At 36.2% G+C, this 21,536-nt stretch overlaps 1 protein-coding gene across 1 annotated transcript in view; it reads right to left on the bottom strand.

The window, feature by feature from the left end:
- Nucleotides 1-10,227, bottom strand: part of LOC116164278 (peroxidase) — a 73,934-nt gene extending 63,707 nt beyond the window's left edge. Inside the window, exon 1 of the mRNA XM_031478424.1 lies at nt 9,996-10,227. Within this exon, the coding sequence (XP_031334284.1) occupies nt 9,996-10,009 (14 nt within the window). The 5' untranslated portion in view covers nt 10,010-10,227. The remainder of the gene's footprint in view (nt 1-9,995) is intronic.
- Between the last annotated feature and the right edge of the window lie 11,309 nt (nt 10,228-21,536).

The following is a 21,536-nucleotide window of genomic DNA, read 5'->3' as shown; positions in this document are numbered from 1 at the left end:
AGCATACGATATAGTCACAATATAATTTAACGGCCCAACTTTCAACATCCGGTTTTACGATTGCAAACAGGTACGCTCGCAGATTCCGTATTTTACCGAATGCCGCAAAAAACCAGTGCCAGTTCGGGTGGTGGTCAAGCACGTGGAGGGGTGGCGGGACCGCGGGTAGGGAGGGAGGACCAGGGCCAGGGAGATTCCCTGTGACACCCAAAGAAAGTATGCAAGTTGAGTGCAGCATTTTTAGAGCGCATATAAAATTTATGTTCAATTGAAAGTCAAGGCTGGTTCGTATATCGAAGAATAGGGAAGAACTGTTAGCTGTGCTATCATACGTGATAGATTAGTGCAAAAGTTGATTAGTTCATTATCGCAATACACAAAAAAAAACTGTGCCGCCATTTCGACGAAATGATTGCCGGGGGTGCTTTTTAAATTCGTAACGAGTTGCCATTACACGTAAGCTAATAATTAGTGGCTTCTGGTTTATGCAAAACGGGGAACTTGCGTGGCAGAGTCCGCCGACCGGCTGATATCATTTTTAACCGTGAATGGTGAGAACTGTTACCATTGAATTTATAACTATCATAAATTCAATGGTGTTACCTTTTAAAGCGTAAGCGAACAAACTCGTTTTATTGTATTAACGGAGTAGCGTATTCGCGTAAAAATAAATTGTCACTACCATGGCGTAATTTCATTGCGCTATTATTGAAGTTGCTAATTACGTTAAAAAACCCATTTATCAATCACATTTATGAACCCATTTTGTTTATGCGAGATGCTAATAAGATTTCCAATAAAGTGGCAACCGGTAAAAAGGTTAAAAGCAATTAATTTGTGCTTTTGTTGGCAGTTAAAACCCGTTATAAGGATAATGTTGGACATTTCCATACTGCAGAACATTGGAAAATTATTCCAGTGAATAAACCAAATTTCAACTAATAAATTGTGAAAAACCTGAGTCAGTCTTTCGAAATTCATTTTTAACGAGTAAGCAAATTTTACCTGCCGATACAATAGGTCCGAGTGTATTATTTTATTTTTATTTTTTTTATTTTATTATCCCTCTCTTATTTATTATATACAAGACGTTCCACCATCCAATTTTCTTAATTGCTGTGACCCTTCTAAAGGAGAAAATCAACTTGTCAATTGGAGAAACTTTGGACTCATCGATAAATGTAAGTTACTTTGAATTGTTTGCGTTGTGTAACTATTGTAGGAGTCGATCGTTTTAGGGATTTTGTATAAAAGATTTACGCCCAAAGTCATTTTAACATTCCTGAAGAAATCGACCTACGGGAGTTTATCCCGTGAACAAATTTGTGTATTTTTTTATGAATGGTAAGTGAACCCAAACCAAAGATATTGGTAATTTGTTCTCATTAATTGTGAAGTAGAATTTCAAGTTCAGTTCTTTTTTTTTAGATTAAGTTTTATTTAGCATTCAGAGATGTGGAATTTTATTTTGATATTTTTAATAGAATTTTGTACCAGGTGTCCGATTAATTACAAATATTAAAAAATCTCTATAATTAGTTAGATTGGAAACGTGATCACGAATTGAAACTTTATTTTGTATTAATTACATGAAGTACATCCATTTTTTAAATCACAAAAAATGTAAAGAAAATTGGAGTTGGACCGAAATTATTTTCAGTAATATATTCAAACAAGTCAATTTATGTGAGCAATTATTTCAGAGTGATCAAACCAGAGCATCAGGTTTTAATTTTCAGATTATAGGTGAGATAAAGACATAACGATCCAACCTTCAGCAAGGTAAGAGCCATTGAAAGTTTATTCATTACTGACCTAGCCGTGGTAATAATTATATCATTACAAGAAATTAACTGTTACAGTACAAATTTTACCAGTGCCGTAGAGATTGAAATTCATTTTCTACGAGTGGAGTGTTCAACCCCTGTAAGTGTAACTAAGCCGTTACATTTTCAAAGTGGCGAGACCTAGCTACCACTCTCGACATTTTGAATTGCAATACTGGTTTTTATTGCATTTATGGAATTCATGAAAAGTTACTACTCACAAATAGTTGTTTCTATGGCAACGCAAATGCACAACGTAATTCTATTTTAGAAAAGGAAATCAAGAAAATACCCGAAAGTGAGCGACCTTTCCTTTACAAAAATGAACAACTGGGCGGATCGAATATCGATCACCTTGAATTTACCTTTTTGCATAAATATATTGAATAGTCGTCGCAAAATCAGTCAATAGACAGACAGATTATTGTTATGCTGTTAATAATAAACTCAAGTAGAGCACGTGAGGGGAAATGGCACGTCACCTTCATAACAATATGTACATTAAGCCATTGACTATTCAAGACTTAATTGAAGAAAAAACTTTCACAAACTAATGTTGAATAATGCAACAAATAAAAAGTAGCCAATGACATAACGTCTCAAGTTCAAATCCTATAACTACATGATTGCAGTTAATGAGATTTGTGAATGTTTATAATAATCAATAATCATTTAACTTCGAAATAATATTTGTTATGTTACTAAGTAAAATCATGTAAAATGTAATCACAATCGAATATACCCTGAAGGTGGACATAAATTATATTACAACGGCAAACTGGCACTAGGTAGGTAGGTAATAAGTTCAGATTCATCAACTTTCGAATGAAAAGTAAAAGTCGTTTAAAATTTTTATATCAAAATGGGTGCAATGATTGCAACGGTGTAGAAGCACATTCATTTTATTTTACCGTTACTCCTCAAACTATTATCGTATTTTTCAACCATAGACAGCCGTGGTTGCTTGGACTTTGATAGGTAGGTACTCGTTATTACTCATTTTAATGTTTAGGGAGAACGAAAGAAACAATGCTTGTTACTGTGTCGGAATGAAATTTTAAATATAGAAGCCGTCATCTGAAAAAGACGCATGCTCAGACTCACACATACTTGGGCCAAACACACAAATAAACAAACTGATTCCCATATTCATAAATGTGAAACGTAACATGTGACAAGTATGCCTATTTAGACATTCGCACCCATGCTTTGTTTTGCACTAGAGCCCTCTATGCAGTTAAAAAAATTTCGATTTAATTTGGGCTGTACATCCACGTAAAATTTCACATGTACCGTTTCGTGCGAATAGAAATCGGTGACATACAGACGAGTTGGATTGGCTGCAATAGAAACAGACGCAATTCGTTAATTTTGTGTTGGTTCCGTTTCGAGTTTAAGCCCAACATGGATCTTATTTAATCATATCCTGAAAATACTGCGATTTTCTTTTCATTTGATTTACATGAGGCAATTTATTTTGTAAATATATATACTTACCAAAAAATTCGAAAAGATTTGAACAATTAATAAGTCGTTCCGCAGTATGGTTACTTGCATTATATTTCGTCGAAAAAAAATTATCATCTCATTTAAAATAACGGAATGTGCCTCAAATCCTGTAAAATTGAAAATAAAAGATTTTAATTTTCCAAGGTTTTTTGTAGCAGAAAAGACAGCTTACTAAAGATGTTTAATACATTTAATTTCCTTAATGTTCTTTTGTGTTATTTCAAATTCAGTTTGGAGTAACTCAAGGATGAATTATTCAGTTACGTGACTTGTAAAATGCAGTATCCTAAGCTATTGGGAACGTAACAACTTCAAATCAATTTCTGTCATATTGAAAACAATAAATATAGGTAAGTCAAACAGTCTTGGAGGGTGGCTGATTTCTCAAAACTGTGAAATTAAATGAGTCGTTTGACGATATGTAATGCGTCTCTCAAAACACGTTGATTTAGTTCACGGAGTACAAAAAAAACTTTAATGAAATATTCGACCACTCTCTCGTGCCCATGCTGAATTTGAGACAGTACAGCACAATTTCAACATTGCTAGCGTCTGTATCTAACACGAAGTCCCCCCCCCCCTCTCTTCTAGGATAGCTGAGCATCGGAGCCGTAACTAAAGCTTGTTTAAGATCTTTAATATCCTGCTTATTCAATCCATCATCCCATTTTAAATCTCGGTGTTCCGCTGTTAACTTGTTCAACGGCTTTGCAATATCGGCAAATTCACGAACAGATCGTTAGTATTACGTGAAAAGGCTCAAGAATCTACGTATTTCGTGTTTATCTTTTGGCTAGGCTTGTACTGCACGAACTTTGTCGGGATCCATTGTCACTCCATTCTCCGAAAGCAAATGACCAAGATATGTCACATCTTTTTGGAAAAGGTTGCACTTCTTTATATTAAGTTGAAGGTTAGCACCGCGGCGGCCTCAAACTGTATCAAGTAGGTGGACCACGGTGATTTTCCATCGAATGTGGGTGGCTTAACTCTCTCTCTCTTTAGCTTCTAGGTACCTTTACCCCTTTCCCCATCGCTCCAAGGGACGCCATAGAGCGTAGAAGATAGCAAAGGACATTATAAGCTTTCGTTTGACAATGTGAACTATGTAGTAGTTAGGTGCCGGTTTAGTATGCGGTCTACCTTAGAGATAGCGGTCTACACCCTATCAATCTGAATGTAGTATGCGGTCTACCCTTTTACATTGGAATATTCGTCAGGTATTTCAAAAAAATAAAGCACATTTCAACCACTTTCTTTTTAGTGATCCATGATGATCATTAGACAATCACCCATAATTGCATTTTTGCAATTGCGGGCTGCTATCCCATTAATGGCCCATTATTGCTAATTACAATTACTTAATGGATAAGTATTAAGTAGCCCCATGTATATAAGCTGGTCAAAATCTCCCCATATTTTAGTTCATAACTATCCGTTGCTGCTCGTTTTGCTGGCACTCAACATGTTACTTCGCGAATCTTATTTGAACGTGGGGTCTTCGGAAGAGATGGCAACTAATTTTTTGAGACAACATAATCTGTTGGACGCCGTAGAAGATGCTGCAAATTGTCATTGATGTGGCTCGGCGATGCAAGAAAAACGAAGAAGAGATCGTGGAGAATTCAGGCCAATATTGCGCTGTCCAAGGAAAGGCTGTCAAACCACACGGTCGGTGCGGAATGGAAATACATTTTTCCATTACAACGATTTAAATGGGAGGATTAACAGCAAGTTGTTGCTGGTCCAAATATTAGAATTGATCTTTCTTTTCTTATTGGACATTCCAATCGATTCCGTCGTTAGTCTTACCGGTCGTTCCAACGCTACCGTGATCGATTGGTTCAACATGTGTAGAGAGGTATGCAGTTCGATGGTATCAGACACTAGAAATGGTCGATTAACTGGAACACATGAAGACCCGGTGCAAATAGATGAAGCCCGTTTTGCCGGTGGCAGAAAATACGGTAGAGGAAGAATGTTGCAGGGCGATGCACCTGCAGAATCAGAAGAGTCTGATGATGACATCCACAATAATCGTAACCATGGACGACGTATCGATGGACCATGGGTGTTTGGTTTGAGGAATATTAACGAAACTCGTTATTTTTATGTGGCAAGACGAGATGCAGAAACATTGCTCCCAATAATTCAAAGAGAAGTTGAAATGGGATCGCTTATCCACTCTGACGAATGGCCTGCATATCGCAGGTAAATCATCAAGAGAACTACGTTAATCCAGAGACTGGAGCTCATACACAGGGAATTGAGCGGAGTTGGCTAGACGCCAAAATAAAAAAAATGAAAAAGATGAGAGGAGTGCCCATCCAACATTCCCAGTCCCACTTGGATTAAGTTTGTTGGCGGATTTTGAATAAAAACGTAGATGATCTGTTTATAAAATTTTTAGACGACATTAGGCAAGTTTATCGCGAATGAATAAGTATATGTAATAATAAAAGTTGACAATGAATATAATGTGTATAGAATGTAATTGTTGATATTGAATACAATTTTCGTAATTCTGATGAGTACTTTTATTTACCTGTAACACCTTTAATATAGTCTAGGGACATACTAGATCGCACACTACATTCAATTAGTTGAGGTAGACTGTCAGCAAGATGGTAGACCGCATACTAAATTCAATTTGGATTGGTAGACCGCATACTAAACCGGCACCAACTCATGCGCATTGGTTTTCAAATCTGATTGAAATGCGGCCAAAAAAAGGACATTTTCGTGAGTGGGTCGAAACGGGGAATGAAATTTGTATGTCAAAACAAAATTTTTTTTATATTCCTTTCGCCGGGTAGCATTATGGGAGAGGAGATTTTAGCATTTGAAATGATTATGTTTTGTTACGGGTATGAAGTTACCAGATTTCGTGCAAGCAGAAAAGACACGGTGTCGCATCAAGTGATTATTGTACCGTAATCGGTCGCAATCGGTAGAATCCGGAAAAGTCGCGGATACTGTCAATACGGTACTTACTTAACAGTGCGCAAGGGTTTTGTTAATTCGAATTTAAAATTCTCGCACATCGCCCGTGATGACATTACAAGCCTGTTACGACGCTTAGTATTCAGAAAGTGTATGTTTGCGACACGAGCGAGCTTGCGCGCGCGAGTGGAGCAAGTGATTCCGGGCGAATAAGGGTTATTTGTGTTTTACATATGGATTTATAGGATATAGGTTATACGGTTATCATTTCCAATGTCTCCGATGGTTGCGAAATCTATCTATCTATCGTTTCCGTGATTAGGGGAAGATTTAGATAACCTCCTCTTTCCACGGGGAGTAGCTCTACGACAATAGAACACGGAGGTTCACAAATTCCTCACCAATCGGATTTTTGGTCACCGAAAGCTATCGGGCGGATACATCCGTGTAGCGCAAGGACGTTATTATATAGATGCTTTTATTAGAGCGAAGAAATAAAAGTATTTGGGTTTGTCTTCAATTTAAACCTTAATATACCTTCAGTTATCTTGTATTGTAGGCTTTTAATATCCCCTTAATAATTAGACAAACTACGCTGACTATTGTCAAATACTTACCTATAATAGAAATAAGTGTAATATGTGACGGAATATGTCTTCCCAGCCCCCTCTACTATACTCAAATACTTTATTAGACTGGGAAGGATCGTAGCCTACCGACAGAACTAGCCGTGACACTCATCCCCACTATTGCGTTGACGTCACAACTGACGGCGGCCGTCATATCGACTTTTAATGTAATTAATTCCAAGTAAGCTTGATGTTAACTTATTTTTTAATGTTGTACACTTAAATTAACTGTATTCTAACAGAATAAGTAAGAAAATGCCAAATACGTGCTGCGTCTCTGGTTGCAAAAGCAATTATAGTTCAAGAGACAAGGTTACGGTTTGTCGTTTTCCGAAAAATGAAGACGATTAAAAAAAGTGGTTAATATGTATTCACCGGGACAATTTCGAAATTACTAGTTACTCCAGGGTTTGTATAAAGCATTTCTCCGACATTTTCATTATTCGGGTAGACAAGATGATGACTAGACAAGAGGGTACAGTATTAACAGTTCCACGAGACCAGATTAAACTTGCCGAAGACGCGTATCCCACCATTTTTGAAAATCAGGCATCATATATGAAAAGGATGTAAATGATGAGTAACGGGAAAATATAGACTTTGGCAACTACAAATGACCGAAAACCCGTAGTCTCTAGGTGGTCCAGGAGCCGAGATCTCGATGGAACAGACAGATAGGCAGACGGAAAATCGAGCACATATACGGGTTGCCTCAACTTCGTTTTGTTACGCTAAAAAAGGCAGATGTGTGTATTAGAATGTTTAAATTTAATTTGTTTTCAGTGAGTATTTGTTGTTTATGTACGTATTTAATAAAAGTTTTTGCATAATTACACGTGTCTATAATTACCCAACAAACAATGTTAAACGGGCCAATGAAGGAAAGTCATACACCACTGGTATTGGCCCAATGACTTGCCAGGGATTATATGTTTGCTGGGTAGGAAAAAACATATAACAATCCTGCGGCTCAAAATAAGTAATTACTAAATGTTTTCGCGTTAAATGAGTACGCGCGCAAATCAAATTGCATTTAAACACATAGTATCGCGTTATAGTGGCCCATCTCCAGTTGTGACGTCACTAAAGTAAATGTCACGGCTAGATCTATCGGTAGGCTACGGAAGGATGCGCTCTGTGAAATTCTTTGTACTATGCGATCAAAAATGAGTTGCTGTCGAGTCACCTTTGGAATTTTTGTTTACATGGGAAATCGTACTTAACTTGAACATCCAAAGGCGACTAGACAGCAACTCATTTTTGAACGCCCCTTTCCCATAACCATTGAATAAATCTGTATAATCAAGTCTTTAAAGCACGCGCAACGAGTTTAATGGCACAATGCGAAGCGGAGTGCCTTTCAGGTTGCAAATGCTTTAAAGACCAATTATACACGTGTATCTTATAGTATTTTTTATTATACCTGCAACAAATTTAACTAAATTTAAAAATAGGCAATACAATGAAATCATATTGACGCTATACTCGAATACATGTCTAAGTGGGCTGGGTGTTCGTAATTTCATGATTGCCATGGAAATGTCACTTGACGTTTGCTTATAAAAATCATCGTCTTTGTGAATAAAACGATTTCCGTTGAAAAAGATAATACACCGTCCATTAAATCGATTGTTGTAAAATCTAAACAAACGTTTCCATGGATGAATAGGAAGTTACTTACGAATAAAGTCTTAAATGCATCGATAATGCTGACATATATGAAGGAAATGCCAAAGGTATTTAAATCTTCTATCTTTTGGTGCATTCATTCAAAACTTCAAACAATGCTGCGATTAAAAAGTGGAACAGATTTGGAAGCATACCCTAAATTACGCGCGTTTGTGAAAGCTTCAACCAAAAGATAGGTACAAGCCAAAGAAATGTTCTGCATTTACAGAAAGCTTTTTATTTCCGCACCAGATGACAGTTTCAAAAGTTTCAAAGTTTCAAAAGTATCATCACTTAGCAACTTTAAAGCACGTGTGTTTTAAAGGCCTTTTTTTCGGACGTATTTGAGTGTTTAAAACGGAGATTGTGATTCAGGTATAATAAAAAAATTTTTTCTAATCCTATACTTGTTCATTGTAAAGTGAGGTATTTTGTAAATAAAGGTACTCGTATGTTGGATTTAAAAACCCATAGTCGTAGATGGAAAGCCTTGAATACACTGTAAAGATCATCAAACAACCGCAAAAAATGATGAAGAAAAGGGCCGATAGTAAAAAATTAATAATTCTTGTATGTTGCAATAAAATTAATATTGCACGTACAAACTGGACTTTAAATAGTTAAAAAGCCATACCTTAATTTTTAAGGTAAGTAACTGAACCCATTCACGCTGGTCTTGTTCGTATAAGGTGTACACGATTGCGTAATTTATCGAAAACTTAATTATGTATGTATGTAGATCGTGCTAAGCTCATAATTTAGAAATGTTGCGTATATTTTGCGATAACGTAATTTTTCTGCAGTCATATTAGATCCCTTGAATTAAAATGATCTACTTTCTATCGTTGACGTTTTTTATGCAATTTATTATATTGTTATTATCTACACCGGTTCATTCTTAAAATGGCAAAGCACGAGAATTTATTGTTTATTACTAAATAAGGAATGTGTTAAGTTTACTTATTTGACACTATTAGCTAATTTAAGTTTAACGGATCGTGCACGTAAATTAGTAAGAACAATGATAATGGATGGTTATTTGTTAGCCAATCTTCACTTTCATCTCTTTTAATAAAAGAAATTAGCACTATTCAATTTGTGCAACCCAAAATTTCGCACAGAAGAATAGACGAGAAAATGCATAAATCAAATATAAATACATTCACGTAATTTTGCCATTGTAAACACCTATTCGTGCTGATATCCTTTACAAGTTCTCAAAATTAATTACATTTGCAAAAAGAGAAAGTGTGCAACTGTCTCTGTGTGTAACCTATTATTTGACAGCAATATGAAATTAATTTATGAATTAATTTCTCCTTCGGATATTATTTGCAATAAATTATTAGTAATAAATTCCTCGGATGTAATTATTATTTATTCTCTTTAGTTGTTTACTTAATCAAGAAGACATCCTCACCTAATAGCGGTCATAGTGATAGCAAGTCCTATGGCACTGCAAATTAGAAAAACCTACACCTCACTCACGCACGCAATAAATAAATACGCACTCGATTGCAAGTTAAGTGCAATGAAACTATGATCATGGAACGTAAAAGACTGTTACTTTAACATTCGCTTTAATCCCCAAGACCGAATTCTTAAGTTTTCCCTCCTAACGTGAGTGGTCATTACTTCTTTAGTATCTATGTAGATCACACGCAATGACAGAATTAGGCGAAAATTTGTGTCTACTTAATATAAATAAGTAAATGTCTAAATTTACAAACAAATTAGAATAATCTAGAAGGTAAGTAACTAAAAAAATATGTAAACTTGACCCACCCAGTAATTACTTCGATCAGCTATATGAGAAAACTTGATAGTTGCTACACATTAGCTAGGTAATAGTAAATAAAATAGCTTTTTTATTGATTTTTTTTTGGTTTTTATATTTATTTCTACAAGATTTATGTAAGAAGTGCAGTGCAGACAATGCTGAAAGCGAATCTGGAACACACATTTTGCGGAGAGAAATTGATGGTTTCCTCAATTATATAAGATACCTGCTTTATAGTCCTTTTACTCTCAGATCATTTCGTTTACTTAGATTAATACAGATAATTTACTTACAATTAAGAATTAAGTAACTTTAATTCTCAGTATAAGTATGACGTGGATGATCTAGAAGGATCGTGAAAGGTATAGGTAGGTAATCTTGTGATAGGGGCAAAGAGAAGGTACATTATGCAAGTGATGTAACAGCCAGATTTTTACTTTACAATCCATGTTTCAGATACTCTAAGCGGTTATTACTTCTAATAAAGACGATGATTCTTAACGGTGAGGTATCGCGTACAAGGTTTGATGAAGCTTGCCATTGAGAATTTTCTAAGTTGTAATTAAACGTACCAGGAGCGGCCTAATTATCATGTCAAACGAAAATACCACTCCAACCCAAAAATTGTAAAAAAATCTCTTTAGAAGGAGTTAATTTAGATTTAATTTGTTTTTGGGGGACTAGAAAATCGCGCACATTCGCGTTGTAAGGGGTGATGGTTTACTAGTTCAAAGAAATATTTCCTAATCGAAGGCAAAAATTTAGGTCACCTTCTGAAGGTAAAGCATACGAAACATACTACGTCATTAAACGCATTATTTAACATGCAACACAAATAAATGGTTTCCATGGTAATGATTTACTGTTACTTTAATCGTTCGGAATCGCGCAACAACAATAATTAAATAATAACGGATACCATTATTTATCGGTTTTAAGCATTACGCATTCATTGAATACGAAACATACCTATGCTCCAATAGGTAAATTCGCGTTACAAGTAAAAGTAATGCCGATAGTCTCGTGCAAGTATAGAGAAAACTTTACCTTGAGCACTGTCTGGCGGTCCAATTGTCCAAATGAATGAGCACATGGACCGATTTTGATCAAGTTTTGTATAACGTGTTTGGTGCATTCTAACGTGCTTAAGTATTCAACATAAAACGTTACAAATAACTCTTCAGGGCAGATCTTACAGCAGAATGATTTGGTACATTATTAACGAGCTCGTTAGTCCAGGCAACGAAGCCCAGAAAAGGCTGAATAGAGGAAAAAAATCGTGTAGAAGCCAATTTTGGCAAAGATGTAGGGGAAGGTATCCTGAACAACATACTAAAAGTACTGAGGAGTGAGGTGTGAGCTAAAGGAGGGGGGAGGGGTTAAAGGTCCCTTTTTTTAGTTTGTCCTGAATAATTTGAAAACGGTTGCTCCTAGTTAAAAATGTTGCTCTAGAGAATTAAACAGCGTAAAATTATCTACAAAATGATATAGCACAGTATATAATAATAATAATAATAGTTAATGAGATCCAGAGGGAAGAAAAATCAAAATTTGTCAAATTTTAACCGGTACGCACACGGGGAGCCCGAATGCGATTATGATACGTAGGCGGGAGGATGGAGGTCCACGGGGAGATCAGTGCATGCTGGTGGACAGCAAGGACGTCATTAGTTCACTCTAATCACGCTATGAGGCTCCTATTGTTCAATTGTTTCATCCATTCAAATGCAACATGTTGTCCCATGACAACGACACGAACGAACTCATTCAGTTCCACTGTCTTTAGTGAGTCTTTACGATAAGTTACGCATCTTTAAGCTAGTGCGTTTAATTGACTTGTGTTTTACTTTACTTGATGCCACATGATTAACTATGGCTGATAAGTGTTTAATTTGCGAGCATGATGTTGGCAGTGATTTATGTTATGTACCTATAAGTGGGGAAAATGGAATAACTGGATTAGTAAGACTAAGATCTAGTATTCTAAGAAAAGATGGACAAGTAGCCAGTTTTAGGAGCAAAGAAAGCGGCCTGTGTTTTTTTACAGATACAACAGTGGCTCAATAACCCCTTACCCAATGGGGTTGGGCCAGACGGGGTACTATTCTCAGTAACAACAAATGATCCAATGGCACTCGAGGCGATAGTTAACACAACATTTTGCCGATGTACAACTGGGTGCAGAGGGAGGTGTGGCTGCCGCAAAGCAGGAATTGCTTGCTCCGTCGCTTGCGGCAGTTGCCTTGGCATGTGCACGGATGGAGCCCCGAACGATGCCATCGATGACGACGACGATGACGATTTTGACTCCTGCCCACAGAATCTCGCCTACGTAACATAATCGGAATCAGACTTGCCGTGTATTACGACTATTTTAAAATTTTTGATTTTTCTTCCCTCTGTATTTCATTAAGGATCATCATGACTTATATACTGTGCTATATCCTTTTGTAGGTAATTTTATGGTGTTTAATTTTCTAGAGCAAAATTATTAATTAGGAGCAACCGTTTTCAAATTATTCACGAAAAACTAAAAAAGGGATCTTTAACCCCTCCCCCACCCTTAGCTCACACCCCACCCCACAGTACTTTTAGTATGTTGTTCAAAGATACCTTCCCCTACATCTGTGCCAAAATTGGCTTCTACACGATTTTTTTCCGCTATTTTTCCTTCGTTGCCTGGACTACGTAGCGAGTTTATAATTTTGCGGTGTCTGTCCGTCCGATTTTTTGATAACGAATGGCCCGATTACGATATAATTTAGTAGATGGATTCTTTCTCAAATTTGTAGATCGGAGTGAATTGGCAATGTAGCCCAAAAAATAAGGAAAGCCCTTGTCAGAGGGAGTTATGAACCGAAATGGATGGAATTCAATATGCGTATAGCTTTAGCCATATAAAACGCAATTCCAAAAATTGAGCCTAATCGATCAACATTCACAGTGCATCTCGACCATTTATAAACCGAATTGCAAACTTTTTTATTTATGAAGGTATTTAAATGGAATTTGATAGACAGCCACTTGGAATAAAAGCAAATGTAGCGCCATTTTCCAAATTTGGTTTTGTGTAGGATGTGTAGTGCCAACTTTCTTATTTATGGAAGCAATTAAATGAATTTCATACATATTAAGTATACACTTTAAATAAAAGCAAAACACACATCAGATTTATAATCTGCTTTTGCACATGCTATAGCCATACCGAGGAGCTCGTTTTCTATATTTGTTTAGTTTACTATCGTCTACAATTGTTAATAATAATCTTTTAAATATACAGAAAAAGCCTGGTAGCCTACCACTCTCATTAGTCATTAGCATTACAGACTTTTATTGCAGCTTGAGAATCGAAGATTCACTTTGTTAGCATCTAGTTGTTAGCGAAGGGCTGCTCCTTGGCGGGACTTGTTCTTGCATAAAGACATCCTTTGAATATGATAACACTAGAACCTGAACGAGTTAAGCCACCCTAAACATACATGTTTAAAAGTGCCAAAGCGGTGGCATTAAATACTGGATATGACCAGTTTAAACGAGAACTTTTGGCATTGAGTTTAACTAAACTAAAACTATGCCCAGTTTGAATTTCATGCAATTCGGTTCATAACTAACGGAGATGTTAAAAGAGCCTTCTTTATTTTGTGGCCTACATTGCCAATTCACGAACTCCGATCTACAAATTTGATAAAGAATCCACCTGCAAAATTTCATCGTAATCGGTCCATTCGTTTATGAAATATCGTGCTTGTAATGTATTTCGGTTGCGTTATGTTAGCCGAGGGTAGAGGCGTTAATAATAAATAGTAATTCGTGGACGTTGGTTACGATAGCTCTTTTATTGTTGATCGTCAAGTACGTACTGCCATCGTACCGCTCGTTGACATCGGACATGCGTAGTCCGATGATATATGACATGCTCTACCTTTTAAAATTGAAACAAAACAAAACATGCAAACATATTACATTGCACAAGTCAACACTTAAATGAAATAAATAATTACAAATTGCAAGTCAAGTCTAATAGGTGGTTTAATAACACGCCCGAATCGCGTAGCTACGGTTCGCACGTCACTGTTAGGGTTTGGCACATACAAGTCTTCTTCTAATTGATGTCTGGTCGATGATTGGCAGTTACCGGTCGAGGGTCGATAGTCGCTGATGGTCGATGGTTGACAGTCGCTGGTCGAGGGTTGATAGTTGCTGGTCGATGGTTGACAGTCACTGGTCGATGGTTGACAGTCACTGGTCGATGGCTGCTCTTCTAATCGATCGCTTGGCGGTGGTTTTCTATTCGGCTGACTTTGTTCTCGGGTGTTGGATCTCGAATGTTTTTGACAAATTAGGCAAGCTAATACGATATTTTCGATGTCAACGGTGAGGCCTGGCCAGTATACTGAATCTTGAGCGAGTAGTTTTGTGGAGACCACTCCTTGATGAAATTTGTGCAGCAATTTTAAAAATTCGTTCCTAAGGTTTTTTGGAACTATTATTTTGTTTTTATAAAAAAGAATGTTTGCATGAAGATATATGTCTCCTTTTAAAGGCCAATATGTTTTGAGAGATGAAGGTAGGTTGCACTTATGAGTAGGCCAACCGTTTAGTGCATAATGTTTGAGTTTGTGGAGGTCAGGATCTTGGTCAATTTCTGTCTGTAGTCGTCTTTCGTTTTCGGGTGTTGTGGTGATAACTGAGTACACCCTTAGGTTTTTCTCAAGGTAGTCTGTGTCGATGTGTTCTCTTAAGGGATCTCTGCTTAAGGTATCGGCAACTTGTTGGTTTTTTCCAGGAACGTATTGTATACCTCAGAAGTCTATGGGCCAATCGTTGTATTCTCGGTGACATTTCGTCAAGAGGTTTTTTGAGTAAACCTATTAAAGGTCGGTGGTCAGTCTCTAGTTGAAATTTTCGGCCAAAAAGGTAATAATGGAAGTGCTCGCAACCAAATACGAGGGCTAGAAGTTCCTTATCGATGTGATTGTATCTTTGTTGGGTGGGAGTCAACGATACTGAGGCATATTCTATTGGATGTCCTTTTTGCATGATGACTGCGCCAATGCCGAAAGGACTAGCGTCCACAGAGAGAACGATGTCAATATTAGGATCAAAGTATCTTAATATTGGCGATGACGTCACTAACTGCTTGAGTCTATCGAAAGATAGTTGTTCGTTGGAGGACCATTGCCATTCTACTTTGTTTGATAGCAGTTTACGTAAAAGTGCAGTTTCTGTAGATAGGTTAGGTATATATTTTGATAAGTACACAATCATGCCAAGAAAGCGTTGCAGGTCTTTTTGGTTAGTGGGTGGTTTCATTTCACTGATGGCTTTTATTTTGCTGTCGTCGATTTCGATACCTCTCGCGCTTATATTATGTCCTAGGAATTTAACTTTGGTGACTCCTACTTTGGATTTTTCTAAATTTAACGTTAATCCCGATTTTGTAATTCTCTGTAGAGTTCTTTCCAGATTAAGATTGTGTTCTTCTATGGTTTTTCCAAAAACCAAAATGTCGTCGAAATAGGCAATTACGCCAGTAAGATCATTCAACGTGTCGAACATGAATTTTTGAAAAATTTCCGAGGCGGAGCTTAAACCGTATGGAAGCCGTAAGTATCTGTAACGACCAAAAGGAGTAGATATCGTGCATAAAAGTGAGCTTTTATGATCTAGCGGAATTTGAAGGAATGCGTTTGAAGCATCTAGTAATGAGAAATATTGCGCCCCCGATAGTTCCGAAAATAGCGTATCTTGGGTTGGAATTTGGAAAATTTCTCGTTTGATGTATGTGTTGAGAGATCTGGGATCCATGCATACCCTAATATCGCCGTTTGATTTGGGAGCAATAACATGGGGTGCACCCAATCAGTAGGTTCGGTGACTGGAACGATAATATTCTCAGCCACCATTTCGTCGAGTTTTTGTTTGACTTTATTTTTCAGGGCTGATGGTATTTTTCGCGTAGGGGATACCTATGTGTGGAATAGCGTCCTCGCTAAGCGTAATATTATATGTTTTTGACACCTTACCGATTCCCGTAAACATTTGTTTATACCTATTTGGAAATCACATTATTTTTGTCACTCAGTTGAGTGGAACATACAGTTAATTGTGGGGATGAAGTAGAACTTTTGTTTAAAATGTTCAAGTCAATACAAGAATTTAAGTCCCAAAATCGAAGAGTTTTCCCGCGCACTTAAAACATAAAACGATAGATTATGCATAACATTTTTATACGTACAATCTACGTTTATTAACCCGATTGTCTCTATATTATGACCCGAATACGAAGAAAGTTTTGAGCCTGTTTTATTTATCATATTGTGAGAAACACCTAGTCTTTTAAAGTCCGTGTAATTTAGAATATTTACATGACTTCCAGTGTCAATTTTAAATTTCACGTCACAAGATTTAACGAAAACTGTCTCATACCATTCCACTAAATGGCTTGTTTTATTAACGCTTGTCGGTTCAATTGTTGAAATTGTCCAAACAATCTCCGAATTTTCATCACATTCAGAATTGTAGTCAGATAATGGGTCAAAATCGCTATCCGACTGCGACAAATCACATCCATATTCGTTTATTTCATGAATGTGTTTACTTTTACAAAATTTGCGGTAGTGACCTTTCCTATTACAGCGACGACAGATACGAAATAAAGCAGGGCACTTACCTTGTGGATGAATCATGCCACAATTTTGGCACTTGTTACCTGCGTTTTGCCGATAATTTCGATAGTTGTCATTACTACCCTCCGAATGGCTCGTTCTCGGATAGTTTCCATTATAAAAATTTACACTTTTATTTTTATAGTGGTATCTGTCTTTATTTTTATTAAAAACTTCGCTGTTTTTTGGTTTATGACCGTAACTATTGACACTATCCACTAATAGTTCGTTTTTTGAAGCGCCCGCGATTTCTTTTTGTTGTATCGAGCTGCTTTCGATAGCGCGACATATAGATAACGCTTTGTCCAGCGTTAGCCCATCTGTTTGTAACAATTTTGCTTGTGTACGCGTATCACGAATTCCAAGCACAATTCTATCCAAAATCATTACATCTCGTTCTTTGAACTCACACGATAACGAAAGTTGTTTAAGGGCTGTGACGAACTGATCAACCGTCTCCCCCGTTAGTTGTTCGCGCTTAAAAAATTTAAAATGTTCATAAACTAGATTTTTTAACGGTTCACAGTATTCACTGTATTTTTGTAGCACTACCGATAATGTTTTCCGATCACTTTCTCCATCGAATTCGAAGGTATTAAAAATTTGAAGTCCTTCGTCGCCCAGAAAATTAAGTAAAATTGCAACTTTAACTTCATCGTTCTTTTTTGATTTATCGCTGGCAAGCATGTATAAATCAAATTTCTGCCTCCATAATCTCCAATTTGCGGCAAGATTGCCTTTAAAGTGCATTATTCCCGGTGTTATTGCCGAATCCGCCATTTAGTAACGAAATTATTTGACGATTTTATAATATTTTGAAAGAAGTAAACCCTACTTTCCAGTAAGTACGTACGGCGCGTCGAGTAAAGCCTCGCGCACACTTGTTTGCTACCGTTTTTCTTATCGCACGTAAACCGCGATTCGCGAATGCCGAATTCGCTTATCTTCGTCCGTACGACGTTATCACTTTATAGACACGCGTCGTCGGTTTTACCGTATGCCACCATGTAATGTATTTCGGTTGCGTTATGTTAGCCGAGGGTAGAGGCGTTAATAATAAATAGTAATTCGTGGACGTTGGTTACGATAGCTCTTTTATTGTTGATCGTCAAGTACGTACTGCCATCGTACCGCTCGTTGACATCGGACATGCGTAGTCCGATGATATATGACAGTGCTAACGAACGGTCGGACGGACGGACAGGCGGACAGACACCACAAAATTATAAACTCGTTAGGAGCTCGTTAATAATGAGCAACAGTTGCGAATTACAATAAATGTTCGAAGTGGTCACCTTCGTTAAGGAGACAAAAATCCACTCTCTTCTTCATGTTTTCGAAAACTGCATAAAGTTGCTGTTGTATTATGTTATGAACAGTCGCTTCTATAGCTGCACGTAATTCTTGAATGGCGCGTCAACGATTTATATAAATAACATTTTTTAGATGACAAAATCTAAAGTAACCCAAGGGCGTTAGATCAGGTGATCTTGGTGGCCAACGGATTCTTCCAACAATTCGGTCATCAAAATACTGTTGTAAAATGTTATTGTTTCACCAGCTGTATGTGCGGTTGCATTAGCATATTGAAAGAAACCCTCCTGCAAATCGTCGTCGTGAAGTTAATCAATAAACACTTGTATTATTGCCCAGTATTGTGAAAGAATATCGGCCCCACAATTGAATTCAATTTAATGGTTATGGTGTAGGAACCATTATTATAACCAATAAAAGCAATTATTATTATTAAGAAAAAATAAATTACGCGGGAACAATTTAAAACTACTACGAAACGCTACAAAATTCGCTAATTTTGGGAATTAACGTATCCACTAAGGTGAAACCAAGCCTCATCCGAGAAATAACGTTTGTCTAATAAAGTTGTCGTCTCATCGAGTTTTATTAAAGCAATTGCAATAATTTACACGTTTTTCAAAGTGGCGACGATGAAGTCTTGGTAGTACGGTTACTTTGTACGGGTAGAAATGCAGCTTTTTCCTCGTTATTTTCTGACCGGTGGCTTTTGCGGGTTTTGTTCAAGACGAGCATGCACATCTTCTACTACCGCCTCGTTAGCAAATGTTAGGCGACCAGGGGATTTTCCACAAGCAACACTTCCGGTATCGTCAAATCGCTTAACTTCACGAAGAATGTGGCGGCGTACGTTGACTGCAAAAGCAGTCCATTTTCTTCCAAAGTAAAAGGCATATCGCAGTTGCAGAATATTACAATCTAAAACGATAAAATATGAATTTCATTTATTTGTTGCAAATTGGTAGCTTTGACAAAGATTGTTTTGTAAAACCAGAAAATAATGTAGACAACTGATTGTGGAAGTAAATGGATCAAACGAGAGGTAACAGGAAGATTAGATTTAGAGGTTATGTTTATTTATTTATTTTATTTATATATACGGACCGGTGGTATAAATGACGCCACGAGACATGATCTATCATAATTGTATATCTTGTGTATGTGCCATTTATATAGTATATACCCTTGCTAAAAATATTTGAAGCTGTATGAAAAATAAATAAATGACCCGTGCACGACAGTCGACAAGTAATGGAAATGAAATATTTATGTTTAAGTACACATGTTTCCTGTTAGTTCTAAATTATTCGTGATTAATAATAGTGTTTTTGGTAGTTAATATTTTGAAAGCTAGTAATTTTTTTTACTAATCGATCAACTTCATTGAAATATCCAACATTTTTTGATATGTATAAAATAAATAGTGTAGAATTCTGTCGGGATTGTTCATGTTCGATTAGATGACGGGTTCCAATATGCAAATTAAGATGTAAAGTAGTAATCTCACTTAGTTTGGTAATTAATGACATTTGTTTCGGAATGTGTATTCTAATTAGGTGATCGATAACAACTTTTAGTGGAATATACTTGGTAATACTATGGGAACTGAATCAATCAATTTGAGATCCTTTTTCTCCTTCAACTGAATCTATCTTATGGGTAACCACCTTAATTTATTACGACATATTCATACCATTTTTACCCAATATTCGCTGTATATATTTTACATTAGAAAGTTACGATTTCGGAGATCATTAATTAAAATGTTCTAACTTATTAAAAGAAAACGATGAACATGCGATGCTACACTTCCTCATCATCCTCATTTAAAGTGCCATAATTATTTATTTATTTAACGACATTACCTTTAGTACCCAAATACTATCCTATCTATTTTGAATTAAAAATAAAATGGACATTAAGATCCTGCTCAATCCTATTCTCCTTGTGATTAAAGTAAAAGTATTCAACATTTTAATATATTGAACACATAGACAAAAAATAGTCCACAAAACCACCCTTTGACAAAACAAAATAAGTCAATGTTGTGTTTTTTTTAAATGACTTCTGTTGAAAGTGTTCTGCGATGCCTCAAAGATATTAAACCGCGCCTCTTTTTTTAATTTGGTGTAAATAGTCCTCTGCTGATCGAATCATTTTCAACGATATTTGACGAAAATGTGGAGATGTGAAGTTTAATTTAATCAGCAAATGTGTAAAATACAGGAATATATCGAGAGATTGCAATAAATTGCAACAATCAATATTATTAGTGGATTATTGAAGCATAATTAAAATGAGTGTTTATTCCTATTCAGCAAGTACACAGGTACTCGTACTAATTACGTAATACGTAACTAATTAATTTAATAAGTACTTATAGGTTTTTAAATATTCATTTGCGGTTAATTAAAGTTTTATAAATTTATTAAGTTAGTCCAATCGTATTATTACCAAATTTACTTCTACCACATTAATGTTTGGGATAGTTTTTATAACATTTCAATACCATTTATTCATTTTTCATGTTCACATCTTTGTTTATTTATTTATTTATTTATTTATTTATTTATCTATTTATTTATTTATTTACTTATATATTTATTCACATGTTCGTCCGTCCGTTCTTGTCCGTCTGGTGTGTACCATGAAAGTTTAGTAACGATAGCGCTATATAATTTATAAGCGACGACCTTGACGTTGCGCTACGGACAAATATTTTAGAAATACTCCTGCTATTTGTGAAGCATATTTAAGAAAGGGACCTGCGTTATTTTATATGATAAACATAACCTCTAATATTCTTGTCTGAATTGTATTCCTTTTTTCTATCTTTTACTACAACGGTTTTAAGACTAACAATACCTATCGAATAAATTGTACAATAACAATATCTTCTAACGCGTAGTTGCAAGACTGATTATATTTTCCCTTAAAACTTTTATGCCAACGACGTAGCTCAGGGTTAGGTACTAAATTGATTGCAATTACCTTTTTTATGAAGCTGGTTTATGATACCTGAATGTATACTTTTGAATTATATGAAATAAAAATTGCAATATCAAACGTTACAGTCAATGGTAATATTTCATTTGTAATGTAAATTTAAACGAAGCAGCGCGCGCTTTTCGGTGATTCGTCGAGAGAACCAGTGCGCGAATTCAACCATTACCACCTGGTGGTAATGATTCAACGCAGG

The sequence above is a fragment of the Photinus pyralis genome, unplaced genomic scaffold (assembly GCF_008802855.1).
Source record: "Photinus pyralis isolate 1611_PpyrPB1 unplaced genomic scaffold, Ppyr1.3 Ppyr1.4_LG2, whole genome shotgun sequence".
NCBI classification, from domain to species: Eukaryota; Metazoa; Arthropoda; class Insecta; order Coleoptera; family Lampyridae; genus Photinus; species Photinus pyralis.
Note: the sequence above shows the minus strand (reverse complement) of the source record. Positions and strands in the feature narration are given on the sequence as shown.